The 21,116-nt window shown below is 66.1% G+C and overlaps 2 protein-coding genes across 2 annotated transcripts; one reads left to right on the top strand and one right to left on the bottom strand.

Annotated features, from left to right (window-relative positions):
* Positions 1-436: 436 nt before the first annotated feature.
* TMEM129 (transmembrane protein 129, E3 ubiquitin ligase) lies at positions 437-5,343 on the bottom strand. The gene is made up of 4 exons (XM_008150911.3): positions 5,013-5,343; positions 2,699-3,173; positions 1,881-2,040; positions 437-1,788 (listed from the first exon to the last, which is right to left on the bottom strand). Exons 1-4 carry the CDS (start codon positions 5,215-5,217, stop codon positions 1,540-1,542), a joined length of 1,089 nt encoding a protein of 362 aa, XP_008149133.2. The 5' UTR covers positions 5,218-5,343; the 3' UTR covers positions 437-1,539.
* A 456-nt stretch (positions 5,344-5,799) lies between these two features.
* TACC3 (transforming acidic coiled-coil containing protein 3) lies at positions 5,800-15,885 on the top strand. Its single transcript, XM_054708676.1, has 16 exons — positions 5,800-5,895; positions 6,867-7,032; positions 7,164-7,306; positions 8,347-9,234; positions 9,853-9,928; positions 10,149-10,302; positions 12,141-12,193; positions 12,511-12,614; positions 12,822-12,909; positions 13,120-13,203; positions 13,576-13,652; positions 13,826-13,869; positions 14,367-14,527; positions 15,164-15,270; positions 15,343-15,463; positions 15,671-15,885. The coding sequence occupies exons 2-16, from the start codon at positions 6,868-6,870 to the stop codon at positions 15,734-15,736; spliced, it is 2,331 nt and encodes a 776-aa protein (XP_054564651.1). The 5' UTR covers positions 5,800-5,895; position 6,867; the 3' UTR covers positions 15,737-15,885.
* The last annotated feature ends 5,231 nt before the right edge of the window (positions 15,886-21,116 follow it).

The raw sequence follows: 21,116 nt of genomic DNA, 5'->3' as shown, positions 1-21,116 counted from the left end.
ACCGGTGCAGCCGTCGGTTGCTAGTGCCCCGACTGGGGACCCTCCCGGCCACCTGGGGTGAAGGGCGCGGCCTGACCGACTGGCGGGCCGGCCCGGGCTCCTGCGCTTTGCCGTGGCTTGTGCACCCCTTTGCTCAAGACGCTGAGGGCCCAGCAGCAATATGGAGCTTAGCCCACCCCACAGGACACGGTGAAAGCGCAGGATGGAGGCCTGGACCACTGGGCCGCTCCCTCAGGTGCCTGGAAATGGGCCGAAACCCCGCCCCCAGCTAGGATATCGGAGAGGACGGTTCTTCCAGCAGCTGCCTCCCTCTCCCTTACTCTGAACAAAGCACCCACATCGAAGTGCGTACAGTGCTGCCCTTTTTAAGACGGCTTCTCTCCAACTGCTTGAATATGGGGGAGGGGGGATATTTCACTTAAAGAAAGCACACAACTTCAGGCTAATGTTTTATTCAATACTAGATCACTTAGCTACAATAGACTTGTCTTTATGAAATTAACTTTCTTTTGTAGTAAAAACCTCCCTAGGCAGCATCTGAAATTCCAGGCTGAGGCTGGGAGTGGTCCTGGCTCCTCCTCTAATGCCTTCATCTGCTGAGCACCCCAAGGCCCACAAATGCTCTGCTCCCCAGTCCCTTGGGTGAGGTGGGCCCACTGGGTCTCACCCCTGCTTAAGATGACCGGTTTAAGGGGGCTTAGGTCTGAGTCTGAGGCTCCTGCAGCCACGCCTCCCCACCAGGAACTGTAAGACACCCTCAGTGCCTTGACCACTGGCACGTCCCCTGCTGAGCCAGGTGGGCCTGTGGGGCTGCGGCCAGGCCTGTGCTTGCGTTCTGACAGCTTGTGTGGATGTAGGATGTCACTGGGGTGCTTGGTCTTCAGCTCGATGCCTCCCGCCAGGAATCGAAGGCGTGGCTCTTCCCTGGGCTCGGGGGCAGCAGAAGGCACGTAGGTAATGACCTCCCGGGCAGGAGTGGCCCCAGGGGCACACGGGTAGGGATAGGTGACCGAGCAGCCAGTCCCCTGCCCAGATCCTCACGGGAAGCCCAGGGTCTCCATGGGCAGGAGCGGTACTTCCTGTGGCCTCCAGGGGCAGCCACCAGAAAGCCCCCGGTGGTGCCTCCTCTGGGGTGACAGCCAGGTCTCCCCTCCACTGTCAGGCTCTGCCCCAGGCCTCAGCGCAGCTCCACGGGGCCCCAGCAGGACTGAGCCCAGCCCGTCCGGATGAACCTGGGTCGGTGTGTAAAAAGGGGCAGGTGTGCTCCATGACGTTAAGGCAAGTGGCCCCGGTGAGGGGCGTCCGGGACACGCCAGGTCTCCCAGACAGCTCAGGGGCCCGGAATACTCAGCAGTGGGCCCAAGCCGTGCTCTCTGACCTGTACCCACCCGCACCCAGAGGAGTGGGAAATGGAGGCAGAGCCCTGAGACCCATCCCACGGCCCTGCCCGAACTTCAGCAGAGAAGTTCTAAACAAGCCCTCGTCCTCTGCAGCTGGGGAAGCAGCCCCCGGCCGCTCCCTCGCCCTGGCCCGGCCAACTCAGCGCACGGCGCACACGTCCAGGATGCAGAAGCGCGCACGGCAGGTGGGGCAGGGCACACGGCTGGCCAGCCAGGTGTCAGGGCGCTGCGGGTCCTGGCGGCTGGCAAACCACTTGCCCATGCAGGTGAGACACCACATGGGGCGGCAGTAGCACTGTTGGCACTCGCCCTCGGCCGCCTCCTGGCACGTCTTCACCAGCTTCACACTGGCACGTGTCTGCATGCAGCCGATGCATGCCTCCAGCTCCTGCAGGTGGTGCAAGAGGGTCATAGGAGGTAGGTGGACACCCCAGTGGGGCTCCCCCCCACCCCCACAGGGACCTGCCCGTGGGGGCCCACCTGGCTGCTAGGGACCGAGTATGCCGGGTTAACCTCCACCAGGGAGGCAAACGTCTCCAGGAACAGGTCGCCCAGGCTCTGGCGGATGACCACGTTGGCCGCGCTGCGGATGGGCGCCCGGAGCTTCTCGCACAGCTCGCCGTACTCTGTGGAGTTGAGCCTGCACGAAGAGGGGGCTGCTGGGCTAAGGCCACTGGACACAGGCCCCTCTAGGGCAGGACCCTAAGCCCAGGTAGTCTGGCCAGAACCCTGGGACAGGCATCGGGGAGGCCCAGGCTGCACCCTGAGGCTGACCGGGGTGCTCACAACCAAACAGAACATGGAGGCTTGGGCCCAGCCCAGCTGCCAATGAAAAGGAGCCAGCAAAGACAGCCGAGCCGAGCCCACAGCCCCGGCGCGCCTGCTTGCCCCCACAGGACACAGGGAGGATGGCAGCTGAGACAGCCCGGCCCTTGGCAGGTTCAGGACCAAGGAGGGTCCCAGCAGGCTGGCCATGGCCTCAACAGCATGGGAGGACCTCGGCTCCAGCCTAAGCTTCAGGGGTGCAGCCACCAGGCTTCTGTCCTGCCCCACCCCAAACATCCCAGTGTGCTCGGGAGAAGGGGCAGACGGCAGCTCAGAGGACAGCGTGGACGAAGGCCGTGGGGGTACTGTGGGGAAACAAGGGAATGGGGCCAGGGAGGAGGCCGGGGTGGGTCGCAGGGGCCTTGATCGAGGGTCACACTGGAGGCCCTCCCACCCATCGCCTCCCAGGACCCAAAGACCAGACCGGGTGCCAGCTGGGCACGGGCCTCAGCGGACCCAGCCCCGCCGCCTACCGGATGTCGAAGGTCTGCACCGCAGGAATGACACTGGCAACGCGGATGGTGAGGAGCTGCACGGGCAGGTTCGAATCTGGCGAGAGCTCGTGCTGCTGCGACTCCGTCACGGTCAGGTGCACGTCCTGCTGCTGGGCCACGTGCACACGGTACGTGGTCACCTTCATCACCCATGTGTCTGTCACGATGACACGGGCACCCGGGGCCCCTGTGGCAAACTTGTCAATCCGCCGGAACTCGGTGTCGACAGAGGAAGCGACAGCCTGCCAGCCCGACTGTGGGAGGGCATAGAGGGCCAGGGTGCGGGCCAGCGGGTGGCGGGCCCACCGGTCCCGGGACCAGTAGTAGATCAGGGTCCAGGAGATGGTGGGCAGGGTCACCGCCAGGAGGAGGAAGAGCCGCCAGGCCTCAGGGGCCTGGCTTGGGGAGTAGAGCCGCTTCTCCGAGGCTGCAAAGCACATGCCCACGTAGTAGCCTGCAGGGGAGGGAGCGGCCTCAGCAGAGGTCGGACTGCCAGGCCCGCATCCGCCCCTGGTGGTGCCCACTGAGGGTCACAGTGCTGTCTCTGCACCTCCCAGGGGGCCACTTCTCTCGTCCCCGCCCTGGGCCTGGCCCTCTGCCCTGGTCAGTGCCCCAGGCCGGGTGGGTCTTACCCACCTCCACAGCTGGCCCGGCTCAGCTCTTGCCCACAGCAGTGATACCACAGGCAAGAGAAAAGCATTTTTAACTTGACACTTTAGTTTTACACGTGTGAGTAACGAAAAAAACTAGCACAACCTAGAAAGGCAAAAATAAATACATGGGCCCTAACCAGTTTGGCTCAGTGGATAGAGCGTCAGCCTGCGGACTCAAGGGTCCCAGGTTCGATTCTGGACAGGGGCGTGTGCCTTGCTTGTGGGAACATCCCCAGTGGGGAGTGTGCAGGAGGCAGCTGATCGATGTTTCTCTCCCATCGATGTTTCTAACTCTCTTTCCCTCTCCCTTCCTCTCTGTAAAAAAATCAATAAAATATATTTTTTAAAAATAAATTAAAAGAATAAATACATGGATCTGGTGTCACCCAACAGGGAGCTGCCCACTGGCCCTCCCCGGGCCTCCTGGCTCTCCTGAGGAGCAGATCGGAGCTTGGCCCACGCTAACTGGAACCTCCCGTGCCAGATATGGCAGTAAGCCAAGGACGGGGGCACGTCACCACGTGGGAGCCAGCGCCCAGCACAGGCAGGCCAGACTGGGGCCAACCTGCACGTGGAAATGAACGGAGTAGACAGCGAAGATGTGCAGCGGCTGGTTTGAGATTGCAAAATTAATAGGAAACATTGGCTGTTGGTCTAGTCACTGCATCTCAGGATAATCTGTTGTGTTGCAATAGATATTATGTCAATAAAGTTTCAAAGCTTTTGAAAACGAATTGAAAAAAATGAAAACAAAGCCCTGTGTCTGGCCACAAGATAGGCTTCCCCAACGTTTTGAAAGTTGCCAAGAGGGGGAGGGGTTTGGTGAAAAGGTGAGGAGATTGGGGATGTGAAGTACACAGCACAGGGACTATAACCCATGTTTTAACGAGGTTCGCTGCCAGTGGGTGCCAGACTTACGGGGTAAACCCTTCACTTGGAATTAATGCAATATTGTACGTCAGCTGTAATTGAAAGGTGAAAAACCGTGACGACCGGCTCCACCAACTCCCCCAGGCGTGGCCTGCTGGAAGCACTGCCCGCTCAGTTCTGGTTCCCACGGGCAGCCCCCGGCACTTCCGACCTCAGCCCAGCCCCGGGCTGCTCCCCACACCCACCAGGACTGCTGCTTCCGGCTGCGAGCTGAGAACCCCTCCCTGTGTCCACAGGCCTGCAGCCCGGGCCTGCCCCATACCCTGCGGCGGTCCTCTACCTAGCACCCCACTCTTCAGCCGGGCCCGGCCCATCCGCGCACAGCTCGCTCCCGGAGACCAGCACAGCCCCTGAGCGTCCTGCCGTCCTGGCCACACACGGGCTTTCCCGTCTGCACCTGTGACATCCCGCCCCCGCCCCCGCCATGATGTCACCCACCTCCGCCTGCCCTTCCCACACCCGCTTTCCCAGGCCTGGGCCAAGGTCCCTCCGTTGGAATCAGTTAACTTGGGCTCCTCTCCTCGGAACTGCCGTCCACAGGACCGTTCTCCACCCGCCCAGCTGCCGCCTGCGTGGAACACACGGGCGGTTGGCCCACCGCCTCGGCCGCTCGGGGCAACTGGGGATCCCGGAATCCTCCCTCAGAGGGAGGTGTCCCCGCGGCCCGGCCACCGAGGGGGCCCCAGAGCTTGGGAGGGAGCGGGCCTCACCCAGCGGCAGCAGCGAGTGGCACAGCAGCGTGGCGGCCGTGCGGCGCTGATGGTAGCGCACGAAGGCGGCGTCTTCGCTGCCCAGCCAGCCCGACAGCAGGTTCTGCACCGTGAGCCCGGCCGAGTGGAACTCGGTGGGCGTGAACACGAAGCACACGGCCAACACCAGGTAGGCCAGCGTGAAGGTGACCTCGGGGCTGTCCATCGCGCCGCCGCCGCCGCCGCCGCCGCCACCCAGACCCGCGGCGAGGCCACCCCCCACGGCGCGGAAAAGGCCCGAGCGTCCCGGTCCCGTAGGGGCCGAGCGGCGCGGGGTGCTCTGGGAGATGGAGTCCCACCACGGGCGGGCGAGAGGCACTCTGGGAGATGGAGTCGCCGCGAAGCGCCGCACTCGGCCGGAAGCCGTGACCTGCCCCCAGTCCTCGCGAGGGTTCGGCTCCTCCTCAAGCCCCGCCTGAGGGCGGTGCTGCGCCGGTCCCATTTTACAGCTGGGGAAACGGAGGCCCGGCGGGCGGTCCTCAGGCCCTAGCCTTTTGGCGCCCGCAGCAGAGCCCGCGATCCCGGGTCGGCGGAGGGCCCCACAGCCACCGCCAGTCCGCGAGCAGCCCTTCCCCCTCACATGCTCGGCAAGCGCCAGCTTCCAAGGACTTCCGGCTCCCGCCGCGCCCAGCGTGCCCCTCGCCCCGGAAGCACACCCGCAGCGCGCTGAGGGCGTGGCTGGACGGCGCGCCCTCCTATTGGGCGCTGGCGCTCGGGCGTCCTCCCCGACCGCGCGCTGATTGGCCGCACGCACCAACCGTCGGTATTTGAATCGGCGGCGGGCGCTCCGAGTCCGGGACTGGCGCCTCCCGTTCCGTCCTCGGCTCTGCGCGGCGGCGGGCAGGTAAGGCGGCTGCTCGCGGCGGGGCGGGCTCCGCTCCAGCCTCGGCCCTTCCGGCGGCAGGTGGGCGCCGGCCGAGTCCACCCCTAACGCGAGCCGCCCTCCCGCGGCTCCTCCTCGGGGGCCGCTGCCCGCAAGGCCGCTCCCCCCGGAGCCGCCGCCGGCCTCCCCGGCTCTCCGGTCGTCCTCCCGGACCGTTCGTCCGTCGGACAGCCCCCTCGCTCCCCCGGGACCTCGTCCAGCCTCCACCCCCACCCCTCGCTGCTACCTGCGAGGGCGCGTCCCCGCCAGCCCCCTGCCGACTCCCCGCCCCGCCGCCCTCGGCCGGGAGCATCCCCACCACCGGCCCCACCCGCACCCGCGGCCACACCTGGGCCCGTGGGCAGCAGAAGCCGAGCCTGAGCCTCAGCGGCCGTCGGCTGTGCGGCCCCTCCCCAGGCCGGGAACCGCCGGGAAGGGCCCTGCCCTGTGTCCCCCCGCTGCCAAGTCACCCTGGTTTGTCTCCTGCTTCCGCCCGAGCGGGGCCCGCCCACGCCCCCTTCTTTCCCGGCCGCCCTGCCCCCTGCCCAGCCGCCTGGCCTGGCCCTCAGCCACCCAGCCCCCGCCCAGCGCGGCTGCTCCTCGGTTGTCATGTCGGTGACCATCGCAGGAGCTGCGGGAGGGAGGAGCAGCCGGACTGGAGGCCCCGATGTGGAAGCTCCTGGCTCCGCTTGGGAGGGCCTGGCAGCCCCGCCTCCCTGCTGTTTCCTGTGGGGCCCGGGGCTCTGCCCCCCATTTCCTCCCAGGCCAGCACTCCCTGTCTCCTGACTTCTACCGCAGAGTCCGGGCGAGAACCTGGTTCTCCCCTGTAGCTGAAGGCCCTTCTAGCGGTAGCCGCCAGCCCCACGGACGCCCCTCCCTGCAGGGCCAGCTCCGGCCACGGCTGTGTTGGGGGGGGGGGGGGCCCTCAGTGACACCACTGCCTGCCTCTCCAGGATGAGTCTGCTGATCCCCAGTGACGAGAATGTCACCGCCGCCGATAGGCGCGCAGAAAGCTGCGACTTCCTGTTTGCACCACCCGACCTCAGCGGAAGGTCGCCCGTGCTCCGGCCGTCACAGAAGGAGAATGTGCCGCCCAAGAGCACGGCCAGGGCTCTGAAGGTGGGTGCCGTGCCCTCTGTCCGCCCCGGGCCACTCAGCCTGCTTTCCTGGGACTTGGGAGCCCAGGGCGAGCAGCCTGCCAGGTGGGGCTGAAGACGGGAAGGGCTGAGCAGGCGCTCCCTCCCCAACAGGTGACTTTCCAGACGCCTCTGCGGGACCCGCACACTCACAGGATCTTGACCCCCAGCATGAGCAGCAACCTCGAGGCCTGCTGTGCCCCGGGTGACGCCATCGGAGTAGAGAGCTCCCCTCGAGCCTGGACCCACAGAGAGGAGTAAGTGCTGCTCTGTGCCGTCTGGTGGGCGTGGCAGGGCAGCTGTGTCTGCCGTCTGTCGCCTCTGGGCTTCTCCGGGTCTCTGCGCTGAGCTTGGCAGTGCGAGCCCAGAGCACTTGGCACCTCAGTGCCCTGGCCAGCACACTGGCCTCGCTTCCCGTTCCTCTGACTTCATAGAGCGCCTGACCACGCCTCCGTGCTTCGCCTCTTTTTTCTGCATCCACCGGGGTCTCCCTTGCCTGCCAGTCGGCCGCGTGTTCTTCACGCCGAGCCTTGGAGACGCGCAGGCAGAGGGCTCCTTCAGGGGCTTGGCTGTGGGACCTGGTCGGATCGCGGCCGGGATCGGGGTTAAACCCCCGCCTTTCACCAGGAGGCACCGCACTGCAGCCTCCCAGGCGTTAGGTGTTTGGCGTGGCTGGTGGTCGGCGGAGCAGGTGCCGCCGCTCTGTCTGCCTCTGTCTGAACTGGAGGACCCTGCGGGGGGCCCTTCTCCCGAATGTGGCTGAACTGACCCCCCTGGGCCGCCAGAGTGGGGAGGGGCCTCAGGCACATTGTTGCTGACTTTTGCTGACTTACGCTGTTGAAAACTTGCTTTTTCTCTTAAGCAGTTTCAGAGGTACAGAGAAAGGGATTCGAGTAAAATGTCCCCACTAGACCCTTCACCTACCTTGCGCAAAGCATCCTCGGGCCGTGTTCCCATTCCCTATGGAAGCTTCTGGAACCTGTATCTGTTTCTCTCCGCAGGTCCCCTTGCTGCTTTTCAAAGTCACTTTGTGTGTGTTTTTTTTAAACTTAACTGAAAGAGGTTAGAGTGACTCAGGTGCTGTTCTTTGGTAGCAACACCGAGAAGGAAGGGAAGCGGCTGCTCAGACGCTGCCCGGCACTGAGCGGCCTGTGGGGCACATGCTGTGGACGGTTAGCCTGAGGACAGGGTTCACAGAACGTTCTTTTTTCTGTCGTTAGCTGATGTTTTCAGTGTAGACAAAAACCTACTTAAAGAGCCAGCGCGTTCAGTAGTGTTGACTGAGTCTTTTTAAAAGCCAACAGTTCACCAAGGAAGTGGACACCAAACCTACCGATGAAACTCTACAGAGACCTGCGGTGGCTGCCGCCCACCCCCCTCCGGAGGACGCGAGACCAGCCTCTGAAGACGGGCATCGCTGCCAGCCTGCCTCCACACCCCAGGCCCGCCCGGATCCCTCCGGCTGTCCCCAGCCTCCCGCGAGTCTTGAAAACCAGTTCCCATCTCCACAAGGAATGTCTGATGGCCCTGGGCGAGGCTTGGAGGAAAACGATGGTTCCTACTCCCTGGAGAAAACCATTGCACCCACCCCTGAAGTTCTAGAAGATCCTCCCAGGGTCACATCCCCAGACAGAACAGAGGACCCTCCCAGAGCCACAGGAGAGAGCTCAAACGGACCCCCTGCCTCCTCAGCTGAGGCCCCCTCGCCCCCTGCTGCTCACCCCCAAGTAGCCCTCGGAGAAGACCCGGCCACAGACCTGCCTGGGGCCCTGGCCAGCCCTGAGAACGCTTCTGGTCCTGAGAGCACGGCCCCGGCCGGTCCTCTGGAGGCTGGAGGGGCGACGGCCCCAAGTCCTTGGGAGGAGGAGACCAGTGGCCAAACGGCCAGCTCTTCGGGCAAGGGGCCCGTAAGGCTAGAGTTTGACTTTTCTGATGATGCCACCAGCAAAAGGCCGCGCCCACCCAGGAAACTGGGGCGGAAACCAGAGGCGAGGCCGGAAGCGCCCCCTGCGGAGGCGGGCGAGGGTCCCGTTCCTCCTCCCCGGGGGGCTTACAGCCTGGACTGGGACAAGCTGGAAGACCCAAACTTCAACCCGTTCGGGGGCCACGGAGAGCCCTGTGCCCCGGGACGCCCCCAGGGCGGGCCGGTGGGGCCTGGGGCTGCAGGGGACTCACCTCCGAGCAGGTAAGAGGGTGGCGGTGGCGGTGGCTGCTCCATGATTCGTGCGGAGGACCCGGGACCAGACGGGGGGCTAGTGTGAGGTAGCCGGCAGGGAGGGCCTCGCCATGTGAGCTCCCCTCCGTGGACAGATACTAGAGGAGGGACAGCCCCGCGGCGCCCAGGGCTGTCGGCACCTGTGCCTGCGGGTCCTCGGGCGGGAGCCCGCGGTGCGCGCCGCCCCAGCTGCGGGCTGCTCGGGGGCAGCTGCTTAGTGGCCGCCCGGTGTCGGGTCATAAGAAGCTTAGCCAGGCCCGGTGCTCCCACTTGCACGCAGAGCCCTGACCGCCCCGCTGCCCCATCCTGGTACTTCCAGTGAGGCCGCCCTCCTGCCACGCAGCCTCTTGACCGGCTTCCTGGTAAAAAGGACGAATGGATCGCGGGGTCGCCGCCCTTGAGTTAAGCCCTCAGAGCTCCCACCTCTTCCAAGTCCTGCGAGGCTCGGGTTCTCTCGCAGGGGAGGGTGGGTGGATGGGCATCGCCGGCCGCCATCTTAGCCCTGGGCCTGGCTTTCTAGGTGAGGAGGGTGCACAGGGCAGGATCAGGGGGTGAGGGGTGCGGGCCCTGGTGACCCCGTCTCTTCAGGCAGGTGCCTCCAGCCTCAGCAGACGGCACACCTGTGATACAGACCACGGCGGGGACGGCGGGACCGGTGGGTGAGGTACGGAGTGTGTACACATCTTCCCACGGTCACCAGTGTTGCCATGTCCTCATAAGTCAGAGGGAGGTCAGTGGGGCCGGGTGGGACACAGCGCTGCCCACCCCCACCCCACCCCACCCCTCTTCCTGATGAGACCCGTGAGGCTGAGGCCCCACCCTCGACCTCGACTTCTCTCGATGCTCGAACTGAGCCAACCCGGTGACCTTGCTCTTCCGTTCAGGAGGGAACCGCGACTCCTCCAGAGCCAGCAGCTGCCCGCAGCCGTCCGGGCACCGAGCCCACAGCCCCTGCCGCCGACCCAGCGCCCCCCGCTCCGCAGGGGCCCGAGCCTGCCTGGGACCCGAGGGAGGAGCACTTCCAAGACGCAGCTGCGGGTGCGTAGTCCCTGTCATCACTGCCGTCGGCTTGCCTACGTGAGCGTGTGTGTCGAGTGGCGTTTGCCGGCAGCTGGGTTCCCTGACTGAGCGAGGCCCTCAGGCAGAAGCCGGTTTACGGAAGAGGCGTTCCCGGGAGGTTCCTTTAGGAAGGACCCTGGACATGGGCCTGCAGCCTCCCTGAGAGCAGCAGCACAGGTGTGCCTGCGGCCGTGACAGTCACAGTGCACGACCCCTGGCCTCAGAGGTCACTGGAGAGGCTGGAACCGAGACCCCACGGCGATGAGAGCAAGCGCTCAAGCCTTCCACGCGGTGCGCAGCGGTTAAGCGGCCCTCCTACAGGGAGGTGGGCGTCTCTGGGGGAAGGTGCACCCAGCGAGACCGTGTGACTGAGTTGCTTTAAAAGACATGAGGCTGCTGGACCAGGTCGCCCTTCTAGCTCCTAGCAACCCGCAGGCGCAGAGGTGATGGGGGGTGGGGGTGGGGTTCCCCTGGCAGGACAAGCACGCGCCCTCTGCAGGGGCGCCAGGAGCCAGGGAGGGACTGCGCTGGGCAGGCCGCCACTCCCAGGGGACCCAGCCACGTGGGTGGGTTTTGAGTCCGGCTTCTCTCGCTGAGCATGTCGGGTTGGCCCGTGTTGCAGCGTGAATGACCTGCGTGTGGACAGAGCAGCTCGCTATTCGCTCCCCAGTGGGCGGGCTTCTGTGTGGTTCCACTTCAGCTGCGCGTACAGGTTCCCTGTCTTTCGGGTGGAAGTACCTGCTCCACGTACCTAACGCCCTGAGGGGCTGCGCTTTCCCACGGGGTCTGCACCGGCTCCTCCCAGGGCGGGGGGAGGGGGGGTCCCCGCTTCTCCGAGTCTGGCCCACACCCGCTTCTGGCTGCGTGGTCTCGCCTCCCAGCGGGGCTGCAGCAGGTCTGGGCTGCGAGCTGCGCTCCTGGTGACGGGACGGTGAGCACCTTCCTTCCGTGCTCCTGGCCTTCGTGTCTGAGGAGGAGCGGCCCAGGCCCTCCGCCTGCTCAGCGGCCTTTTGGTGGTTACTGCGGGTTCTGGTGTTGTCTGGAGGGGGGTCTGAGCGGACACGTGACGTGCAGACACGCTCTCCGGGGGGCTCTTCCCGTGTGGAGGGTGCCCTTGGCAGCACACACGTTCTTCGAGTCCGTGTCCGTGTTCCCTTTTGCCGTTTGTGATGTTGGTGTCCAGCCGCCGAGCTCATTGCCAAAGCCGGTCGTGAAGGTCGACCCTGGGAGTTGACAGTTGAGCTCGTGTATTTCGGTCTGTGCCCCGTTTTCAGTGTTAGGATGGCACGAGGCACCCTTCGTTGTTGTTTTTTGTTTGTTTTTAAATATATTTTATTGACTTTTTAAAGAGAAGAAGGGAGAGGGATAGAGAGCTAGAAACATCGATGAGAGAGAAACATGGATCAGCTGCCTCTTGCACACCCCCTACTGGGGATGTGCCCGCAACCAAGGTACATGCCCTTGACTGGAATCGAACCTGGGACCTTTCAGTTCGCAGGCCGACGCTCTATCCACTGAGCCAAACCGGTTTCGGCGCACCCTTTGTTTTTAAGCAAATGTTACATCATCAGAGGCTCAAGGACCCACCTGGGGTAGTTTTGACTGGTTCTCACCTGGACCGTGTAGCCCCGGGACCTTTGGTTGTCACCCCTGTGCTTCCCAACACCCAGTAGTGCCCAGCACGGCCCACAGAACAATCTGGTGGGGGTGGGGAGGCACAGCTGGGTGCTGGCAGTGTGAGTGGGGGCTCCGGGGAGCGGGGAAGCACAGTCCGCCGTGGGGGGCGCCGGCAGCGGCCGCACTGACTGCTCCCTCAGTTCTAGGCATGGGGGTCGACGTGGACTACCTGGAGCAGTTCGGGACGTCCCAGGTGAGCACCACCGGCCTCCCGAGGGGGCGGCTCAGGGGGACTGTCCTAGCGCAGCTGTCACACTGGGCAGCCTGGGCGCTGCTTCAGGCCGAGCGTCAGGCCATCCGGGCCTCTCCTGCAGCCGCGTTCCTCAGCCACATCCCGAGGTCCCGCACAGTCCCATCCCGGGTCCCCAGAGCCACTTGAGAGCACGCCGCGGGGGTCAGTCCCCCTGGGAGGCGTCTGTGCAGTGAGCACTCGGCCCTTTGGTCGCCTCACCTGGGGGCTGCTGTCCGTCAGGATGAGGGGACCCAGTTGACACGCCCCCTCCCCTTCAGTTTAAGGAGTCAGCCCTGAGGAAGCAGTCCCTGTACCTCAAGTTCGACCCGCTCCTGAAGGACAGCCCTGAGAGGCCTGCGCCCGCGGCCCCCAAGACCAGCAGGTAGGCCGGCCTCTGCGGGGGACTCTGTGCCGTTGGAGGTGCGCGGGGATCAGAGACCTCCAGGCTGGGGGCTTCATGACTGAGCCTCTGAGCATCAGGCTCTGAGCTGACGCCCTCGGCTGCAGGAGGGGGTGCCCCCTAATTGTGGGTTTGAAAAGGCGCCGTCGGGAGGTCTGACCCGCGTGTGCGCCTCTGCTCTGCTTTCAGTGCGCCGGGCGCCGAGGCGCCTGCCGGTGGGGGCCCGCCCGAGGGCCCGCTGGTGGACCTGGACTTCCCGGCGGGGCCGGGCCTTGCTGTGAGTGCCGCTCCCCTTGTCCTGTAAGGGACGGGTTTTTATGGTTGGGGATCTGAAGGGTCAAAGGTCAGTGGGCGGGGGGCCCCTGCTTGTCTCTGGTCACTGTGCAGTCCTGGAGCCTCCTGTCCCCCAGGACCTGTCCTCCCTGACGACAGGGCGGGCTGGATGGGAGAGGAGCTTGGGGCCCAGCTGGTCTCTGTCGCCCCACAGGTGCCCCCACCTCCGTGTGTGCTCAGGCCCGGGGGCCCCCTCGTGGACGTGCTACAGTACAGCCAGAGGGACCTGGACGCGGCGGTGAGGGCGAGGCCTGGGGTGGGGGTTGCTGTGGGGTGGGACCCCAGGTGTCCACTTACTCAGCCGGCCGTCGCCCAGCTGGCACACGTTCCCAGGCTGTGCCCACCGGCAGCTGTGTCCTGCCCTGGCCTCACTGCCCACGGCCCCTGCCCTGCCCTGACCTGTCTCCTATGTGGTGTTTTCTCTGCCACCTCCCCCACCCCCTCCCCCTCCCAAGCTGCTCCCCAGCCTGGCCTGTAGCACGAGGCGTCCCCAGCCCACACCCTACACACAGGCGTGGGACCCCCCAGAACAGACCTGTCCACGAAGGGTAGCTTGATGGGCTCACACCCCAGGGGACCCAGGCTCTCAGTGGGCACCTCTTCTGTGTAGGTGGAGGCGGCACAGAAGGAGGTCCTGCAGCTGAGGAGCCAGTGTGAGGAGCTGCACCAGAAAAACCTGGAGATGGGGTGAGGCCTGCGGGGGGACCTGGGGGTGGGGTGGGGCCTGCGAGGGGGGGGGACCTGAGAATGGGGTGGGGCCTGAAGGGGGGGACCTGGGGATGGGGTGGGGCCTGCGGGGCTGGCGAGGCTGCAGTGGGGGGGTGGCCCGCCATGGCGCTCACACGCATCTCCTCCCACAGGAAGGTCATGGACGGGTACGAGAGCTTCATGTACCAGGCGATGGGTAAGTGCGGCCCCAAGCCCCTTTCTAACAGCAGCTCCCGCCTCGGTGCCACAGGCAGGCTGTGGGCTGGTGCTCACAGTTCCCAAATGGGCCAGAACCTAAGCCAGCAGCTGGGACCACAGGGAACGGGTAGGGTCCTCCCACGGCGTGTCCACTTCACCCTCTGTGGGCATCAGCTCTGGGTGTGTCCAGGCTGGGCTGGGGGTAGGAGCACCCTGCCTTTCCCCGGGCCAGAGACTCGGGTTCCAGAGGCCTCCAACTGTGGGGACAGCTCTGCTGGGGCCCTGGGCTCCTGTCCGCCCCTGGGGTTCCAGGACCTGGTGTGAGGAAGTGCTGTGCTCTGGGAGAGCAGGTGGGGAGGGGCCTGGTCACTTTCCTCTGGCGAGACCTCCGGGTGCTGTGGCTGACGCTGCCCCCTCGCCTCCGTCCCACTGTCCCTGCCTCAGTCGCCCACGGGGAGACTGCCCCCTAACCCCATGTGCTTTTCCCTTTTCAAGAGGAGGCTCAGAAACAGCAGGAACTTGCCAAAGCCGAGATCCAGAAGGTTCTGAAAGAAAAAGACCAGCTGAGCACAGATCTGAGCTCCATGGAGAAGTCCTTCTCCGACCTCTTCAAGCGGTTTGAGAAGCAGAAGGAGGCGATCGAGGGCTACCGGACGGTAGGGGGGCTCTGCCGTGACGCCGCCTTGTCATGCCCAGTCCCCAGCCCCTCAGGCAGGAGCCGCCCTCCCCACCGAGTCCTGGTCCCTTAAACGCGGCACCTGGCGAAGCCTTGCTCTGCCCTGGGCTGTGCGGCCAGCCTCGCCAGTGGGCCCGGGGCAGGGTCGGGTGCTGTCGGCCTGGGGAGGCCTGGGCATGTGAACAGAGGAGCTGGAGGCACAGCCTGGACAGGACCGTGCGGGCCCAGCTGATGCCCTGGTGACAGCGGGCACCGAGGAACCTGCGCTGCTTTCGGAGGAGGCTTGGCCAGGTCCCCCTCAGCGCCCCCAGCTGGGCACGTGCAGGAGTCGGGGCCCACAGGGCTGCGGGGAGGGAAGCTCTGCTGCCGGGCAGGCTTGGGGAGCCAGGAGGCAATGACAGTCATTGGGGTCGGGGTCAGGCCTGGTGTCCAGGGAGGGGGAGCCTGGGCTGTGTGTGGGGGGCCTTTTCCAAAAGAAAAGCAGCAAGTGCTGCTTCCGCGGCCCTTCCGTGTCCGAGCTGCTGCCGGGGGGACGTCCCAGGGGGCCTGGCCGGGGCCTCGCACACCTGACCCCAGAGCAGCGAACGGGCAGCAGTAACGCCCCTCCCCCTTACAGAATGAAGAGTCGCTGAAGAAGTGTGTGGAGGACTACATTGTCAGGGTCCAGAAGGAAGGCCAGCGGTACCAGGCGCTGAAGGCCCACGCGGAGGAGAAGCTCCGGCTGTGAGTCCGGGCGCCGTGGGCGGTGGGGTGATGGGGAGGAAGGTGAGGCTGAGCCCGCTCGCCCACGTGCAGGGCCAACGAGGAGATCGCCCAGGTCCGGAGCAAGGCCCAGGCGGAAGCGCTGGCCTTCCAGGCGAGCCTGAGGAAGGAGCAGATGCGTGTCCAGTCGCTGGAGAAGGCCGTGGAGCAGAAGGTGGGCGCAGGCCTGAGGCCCGGGAGCGGGAGGGACGTGCCCCTGTGGTTTGGGACCTGTCCTGTCAGGGCCCCGTGGCCTGCTGGCTCCCAAGCTGGGCCACGACCCTCCTCCCAAACCCCTCTCGGTGCCAGGCCAGGCGCCACCTGGGCCCCTGCTGCCACCTCTGAGCCCCGGGAGACGCAGGGCTTGACGTTCCTCTTTCAGACGAAAGAAAACGACGAGCTGACCAGAATCTGTGACGACCTCATTTCCAAGATGGAGAAGATCTGACATGGGGGTCCCCGCCCTGCACACACCTGCCCTCCTGTCTGTCTGTCTGTCTGTCAGGTTTCATGTTCTTTCTCCTCTCCTCACCTCAGCTCGTGTTTAAACTGATCACTTTAGAAACGAGACTAAATAAAACGTGAGTTTAGCACTGAGGTTGCTCTGTCTTGATTAAAGCAATGCTTCCTTCCAGCTTTGGCCGATCCTCCACGGCCCCTCTGCCCGCACCTCGGGCTGCCAGGCGGGCACGCAGCCTGCTGGGTCTGCCTCCCAACCACAGACCGGAGTCCAATGGACCGATGTTTTGTTTTATTTTATTTATTTGTGATATATTTTTATTGATTTCAGAGAGGAAGGAGAGAGAGAAACATCAATGATGTGAGAGAATAATGGATCGGCTGCCTCTTGCACGCCCCCTACTGGGGATCGAGCCTGCAACCCAGGCGTGTGCCCTGACCAGATTGAACCCGGGACCCTTCAGTGGACGCTCTATCCACTGAGCCACACCATTTGGGGCCACTGCAATTTTAATGTAAAAACAAACGGGCAAGGGGTTGGTGGGCCTGTGTTGCTGGGCGAGGCTGCGGCCCGGGAAGGAGCCCTCACTGAGGGGATGGGGGTTGGCACCTGTGGCTGATGGACACGTGCACCGCAGGGTCCTGGCTGCTTGGTGGTCTCGTCCAGCCCCGTGGACCGACGAGGGGATCGCCCCGAGGAAGCGGTCTGTGCCCCAGACCTCAGGCTCTCCGCTGGGCCCCCGCCTGCTCAGCCAGGCCTGCAGCTGGGGCTCGGGGGTCGCTCCAGTAGCTGAGGTGAGGTCTCCGGGCACCCCAGCCGGAGCAGAGCTCCAGCTCCCGGTCGTGGCTCAGCGCGCAGGAATGTCTGCGTGGACGCCTGGTTCCAGGGCCGTGGCTGCGTCCCAGGCCTGCTCCAGGGAGCCTGTCCGTTCGCTGACCCTGGGTCGTGTGAGGAGCCAGGCCCGGAGGGTGCACTGCAGGCAGGAGAGGTCCTGGAGAGGCACGGCGGGAGGGAGGCAGCCCCAGGGCAGAGGCTCGGCCCACAGGGCATCACGGCCCGGTCCCTGGACAGGTGGCACGGAGCTGGCTGGACACTCGTCACGGTCTGAGACGTGGCCCTGTGCCTGGAAGCCACGTCCTCACGCCTGGGCCCCAGAGCCAGCTGGAGGCTTGGGCTCCTGAGTGCTGACCAATGGGCATGGCAGGCCCAGGTCTGTGTGCCTGACCACTCCCAGGTGAGCGGGCGCTGCTGGGCCCAGACCCGCTGGTTCCAGGAACGCCCAGTGCAGGGCGGTGCCCACACTCAGGCCTGGAGGAAACCAGCAAAGGGGTGTTTCCTCCCGCGTCATCGTGGACGGGGTCCCTGCACAGACCGACCGGGAAGAGCCCAGTCAGACCTGCCCTGAGCCGCAGCGCCTGGCTGTGACTGGCCCCAGGGTGGGCAGCGGCGGTGTGCCTGGCTGCCACCAGGGGGCGCTGCCGGCCGTGGGCCAAGGTGCAGGGTCAGGGCCTGGAGGTGACGTCCTGGCTGGGGACCTGCACTTGGGGCTCTGGCTGGCCAGGGGCGTCAGGACCCCCAGGTGGAGGGCTTGGGGGAGAGTGTCTGGTACAGGAACAAAAGGCCAGGCCGGGGCCGGGACCGAGGCCACCCTGCCCCCTGCTCCCCGGGGCCCCTGCGCTCAGCCCTGCCCTCTCCTCGTCCCCGGGGCAGCTCCTGCTCCACGGTCGGCACAGGAGGTGCCTTTTGTGTGTTGTTTTTTATTGATTTCAGAGAGGAAGGGAGAGGGGAGATGGAAACACCAATGATGAGAATCATCGATCGGCTGCCTCCTGCAGGCCCGCAACCCAGGCATGTGCCCTGACCAGAATTGAACCCGGGACCCTTCAGTCCTCAGGCCGACGCTCTACCCACTGAGCCAACGGGCCAGGGCCGGAGGTCCTTTTACGAACAGTCACACACGTCCCTCCTGTGGCCAAGGCCCAGCCTGCAGTGCCCCCAGCGCCAGGTCAGTGCCTGCCAAGCCCTCGGGCGGCGCCGGCCGGATATCCCGAAGCTGTCACCTCTGTGCTCGACAGCCGCTTCTCAGGAGGCTTCCCTGACACCCCCAAACCACACCAGCTGTGGCCAGCCCGGGGCCCAAGCACGTGCTCCTCCCATGCAGAGCACCCCCCTCCGGCCGGCCGCCCGCCGCCCACGCTGACCCTCCAGGCCCTGCTCAGGGCTCTGACCCTCGTACTGTCGTCCCGCTCTGTGCGGAGTGGCTGGTGTAGGAGGACTTGGACCCTGGAAGGCACCCCCAAGAGCAGGTGTGATGTCAGGGTTTGTGTGTCTTCAACCTGACCAAACCCCAGGGTGATGGCTCCAGGGGGGTGGGGGGTGGGCGTGGGGCCCTCCAAGCCAGGCCAGGACCCCCCGAAAGTCCTGCTACTCAAAGCAAGGCTCTGGGCCCCGCTTCCTCATGCTGAGCCCCGTTCCCAGCCCCATCGCACCCCTAGCACCCCTCCCATAGGCCCCTGGGCAAGTACCCCCCAACCTACCCCCTCCTCTGCACAGGGACCCCAAGTCTCACCCACCTCCTCCTCTGCACAGGGACCCCAAACCTCACCCACCCCCTCCTCTGCACAGGGACCCCAAATCTCACCCACCCCCTCCTCTGCACAGGGACCCCAAGTCTCACCCACCCCCTCCTTTGCACAGGGACCCCAAATCTCACCCACCCCCTCCTCTGCACAGGGACCCCAAGTCTCACCCACCCCCTCCTCTGCACAGGGACCCCAAGTCTCACCCACCCCCTCCTCTGCACAGGGACCCCAAACCTCACCCACCCCCTCCTCTGCACAGGGACCCCAAGTCTCACCCACCCCTAGACAGGGATGGAGCTGAGACGCTGAGGAGCCTTCAGAGCCTGCGAGGCCCCCTCACCAACAAGGGAACGAGGGCACGGGGACAGTGACTGGTGGGGAGAGGGGGTGCCTGGGGCTGGGGGGCGGTGAGGGGCTGGGGGGCTCAGAGCTGCAGAGCCCCGGCCCCTGGCTGAGGGCAGGTGGCCATGTGGCCTCCGGCCGCCCCTCCTGTTGAAAAGCCAGGGCTGCTGTGGAGGCCCCTCGGGCCACTGAGAGCTGCCCGGTGCCCTGTCCCGGGGCCTCTGAGCCAGGCCAGGCCTCGGCCCGGAGAAGGCCACGCGGGGTGGCTGGCCGCGCTACGGTGGCAGGCCGGGGGGCAGCGTCCTGGGCCGGGAGCCGCTCCGGGACAAAGGGGCCTTGTGCGCTGAATGGGTGTTTATCCTGGAGCCGTGTGAGCTCGGAGCGAGGCGGGCGGGGGCCTGGCGCGGCCTCCGCAGGTAAACATGACCGGAGCCGGGCAATCAGCGGCCTGGCCTCCCGCCCCCGGCGTTTCCTGCGCCCGACACCCTGGCATCACGGCCTCCCGCCAGGATGGGGACGTGGGAGACCGGAGGGGGAAGCTGAGCTGTCCCAGGAGGCCCTTCCAGGTCCCCAGCACTGGGCAGGGACCCCCAGGCTCGGGGCTGGCCTTCCCCATGCACGGGAGGGGAGGGTGGCTGCCCTGCCCCTGGGGTGGGGGTCCTGGGGGCAAGAATTCAGCCTTGACTGAATTTCTGTGCCCCCCAATCCGTGTGTGGAAGCCCTGGCCCGATGGCTGGGAGGTGAGGCAGTGGGGTTAGATGAGGCCGCGAGGGTGGGGCCGGTGATGGGCTCGGGGCCCTGGTGAGCAGAGACCAGCGCCCGCTCTCCGCTGAGGACGGTGACAGGCCGGCGAGCGGCCCTCCCCGAATACGGACTTGACTGCCACCTGGTCGCAGACGCCCAGCCTCCAGGACGGAGGAACAGGCACCGGCTGTGGTGGTGTTTGTCGCAGCGGCAGGTGCTGACTGAGCCACCATGACGGTGGCCGCCCACTGCCCGTCTGCTCCCTGAGCCGTGGCCCCAAGGCCTCCCGCCCCGTGGAGACGCCCGGGTGTGGGGCCTCCCTGCCATCGCCACCCTCGGAGCGGGTCCCTCTGGGGCTGAGTGCCCGCTGGCACCTCCCTCTGCCCCTCAGCCGGGCCCTCCGTGGCCAGGGGCCGCCGGCCACGTGGCTGAGTCTCCGCGGGGACACGTGGGTGCCGGGGGTGCCCTGAGAGCGCTGGCGCACGTCCGTGTCCCTGTGCAGGGCGTCCCGGAGGGCGGGCCGGGAGCGGGCAGCTGAGGGGCAGCTGGGCTGGGAGAGGCCGTGTTGGGGATGGGTGTGCGCGTCGGCCCCCAGTCCCCAGACCCCGGGATTCTGTGCTCCTGGCCCCGCTCTGCCCACCCACCTGCCCCACCCCCAAATTCTGAGCCCACGCGGCTGGGGCCCAGCTGGCTTCCTTGAGCTGGGAGGCCTGCAGGGGGCGCCAATAAGCCGGCCAGAGGTCCAGCCAGGCTCCTGGGGGGTGCCGGCGGGGTTCCCAGGCCCTGGCAGCACCCCAGCGCCCTCGGAAGGTCTATGGCCGGTCCGGGCCCCTCCCGCCCAGCCCTGTCCTGTCCAGCCACGTCCTGGGCCCCCATGAGCGGGCACCACATCCTTGAAGCTCCAACGAGGCTCAGGTGTGAGGGCTCAGGGCCCTCAGAGATCACCCTGCCCCAGCCTGGCCCTGGGCGCAGAGCTGGACGGGTCCCAGGTGTCCGCCGAGTGGCTGGACGAGGGGACGGGTGCGGCTCTGGGCACGCAGACAGCAGTGGGTAACGGGACATTCGCACGAGCGAGCGAGCGAGGCTGTGCCCAGCAGGGGGTGGCTGTGTCCCCTCTCCCATGTCCCCTTCCTTGTCCCCCCGCACCCTCCTTAGCCCTGCAGGCACTGGCCGGGCCCACCCTGGGCTGGGCTCCCAGGGGCCAGGCCCACCCGGGGGGCCGGGGGGCTGGAGAGGCTGCCTGTGTGTTAGGAGAGCGTGCGAGACGGCGGCGGAGCCTCGGCCTGCAGGACGGCTCCTGTGTGGGCAGAGGGCCACCGGGTACTGATGGCGGGGGCAGGCGGGGGGGGGGGGTCACCCTGCCTGGGCCTGCCTGCCAGGTCTCCAAAGGCACGGGGTGTCCCTCGGGGGCTGTCCCCAGGGTGCTCTGTGGAATGGACGTGGGGCCTGTGCAGTGGGGGGTGGAGGTCACAGCCAGCCGAGGGCCACCAGGGGGCACTGGTTCCCCGTGTGCCCGGCTGGCAGGGGGCTCCAGGGCGGTGCACGGAGCCAGCTGGGGACGGTGCCCGGCCAGCCCAGGAGCACCCCACAGCAGGGGTCTCCCCTGGGCCTGCAAAGAGGCTGAGGGGAGCCTCACGGGCGGGCTTCCCCTGGGTGTCTCAGCGGGGACGGCCCCCTCGGGCCCACAGCAGGGCCAGCTC

The sequence above is a fragment of the Eptesicus fuscus genome, chromosome 2, assembly GCF_027574615.1.
Source record: "Eptesicus fuscus isolate TK198812 chromosome 2, DD_ASM_mEF_20220401, whole genome shotgun sequence".
Taxonomy (NCBI): Eukaryota; Metazoa; Chordata; class Mammalia; order Chiroptera; family Vespertilionidae; genus Eptesicus; species Eptesicus fuscus.
This window is presented reverse-complemented; position numbering and strand designations above follow the sequence as displayed.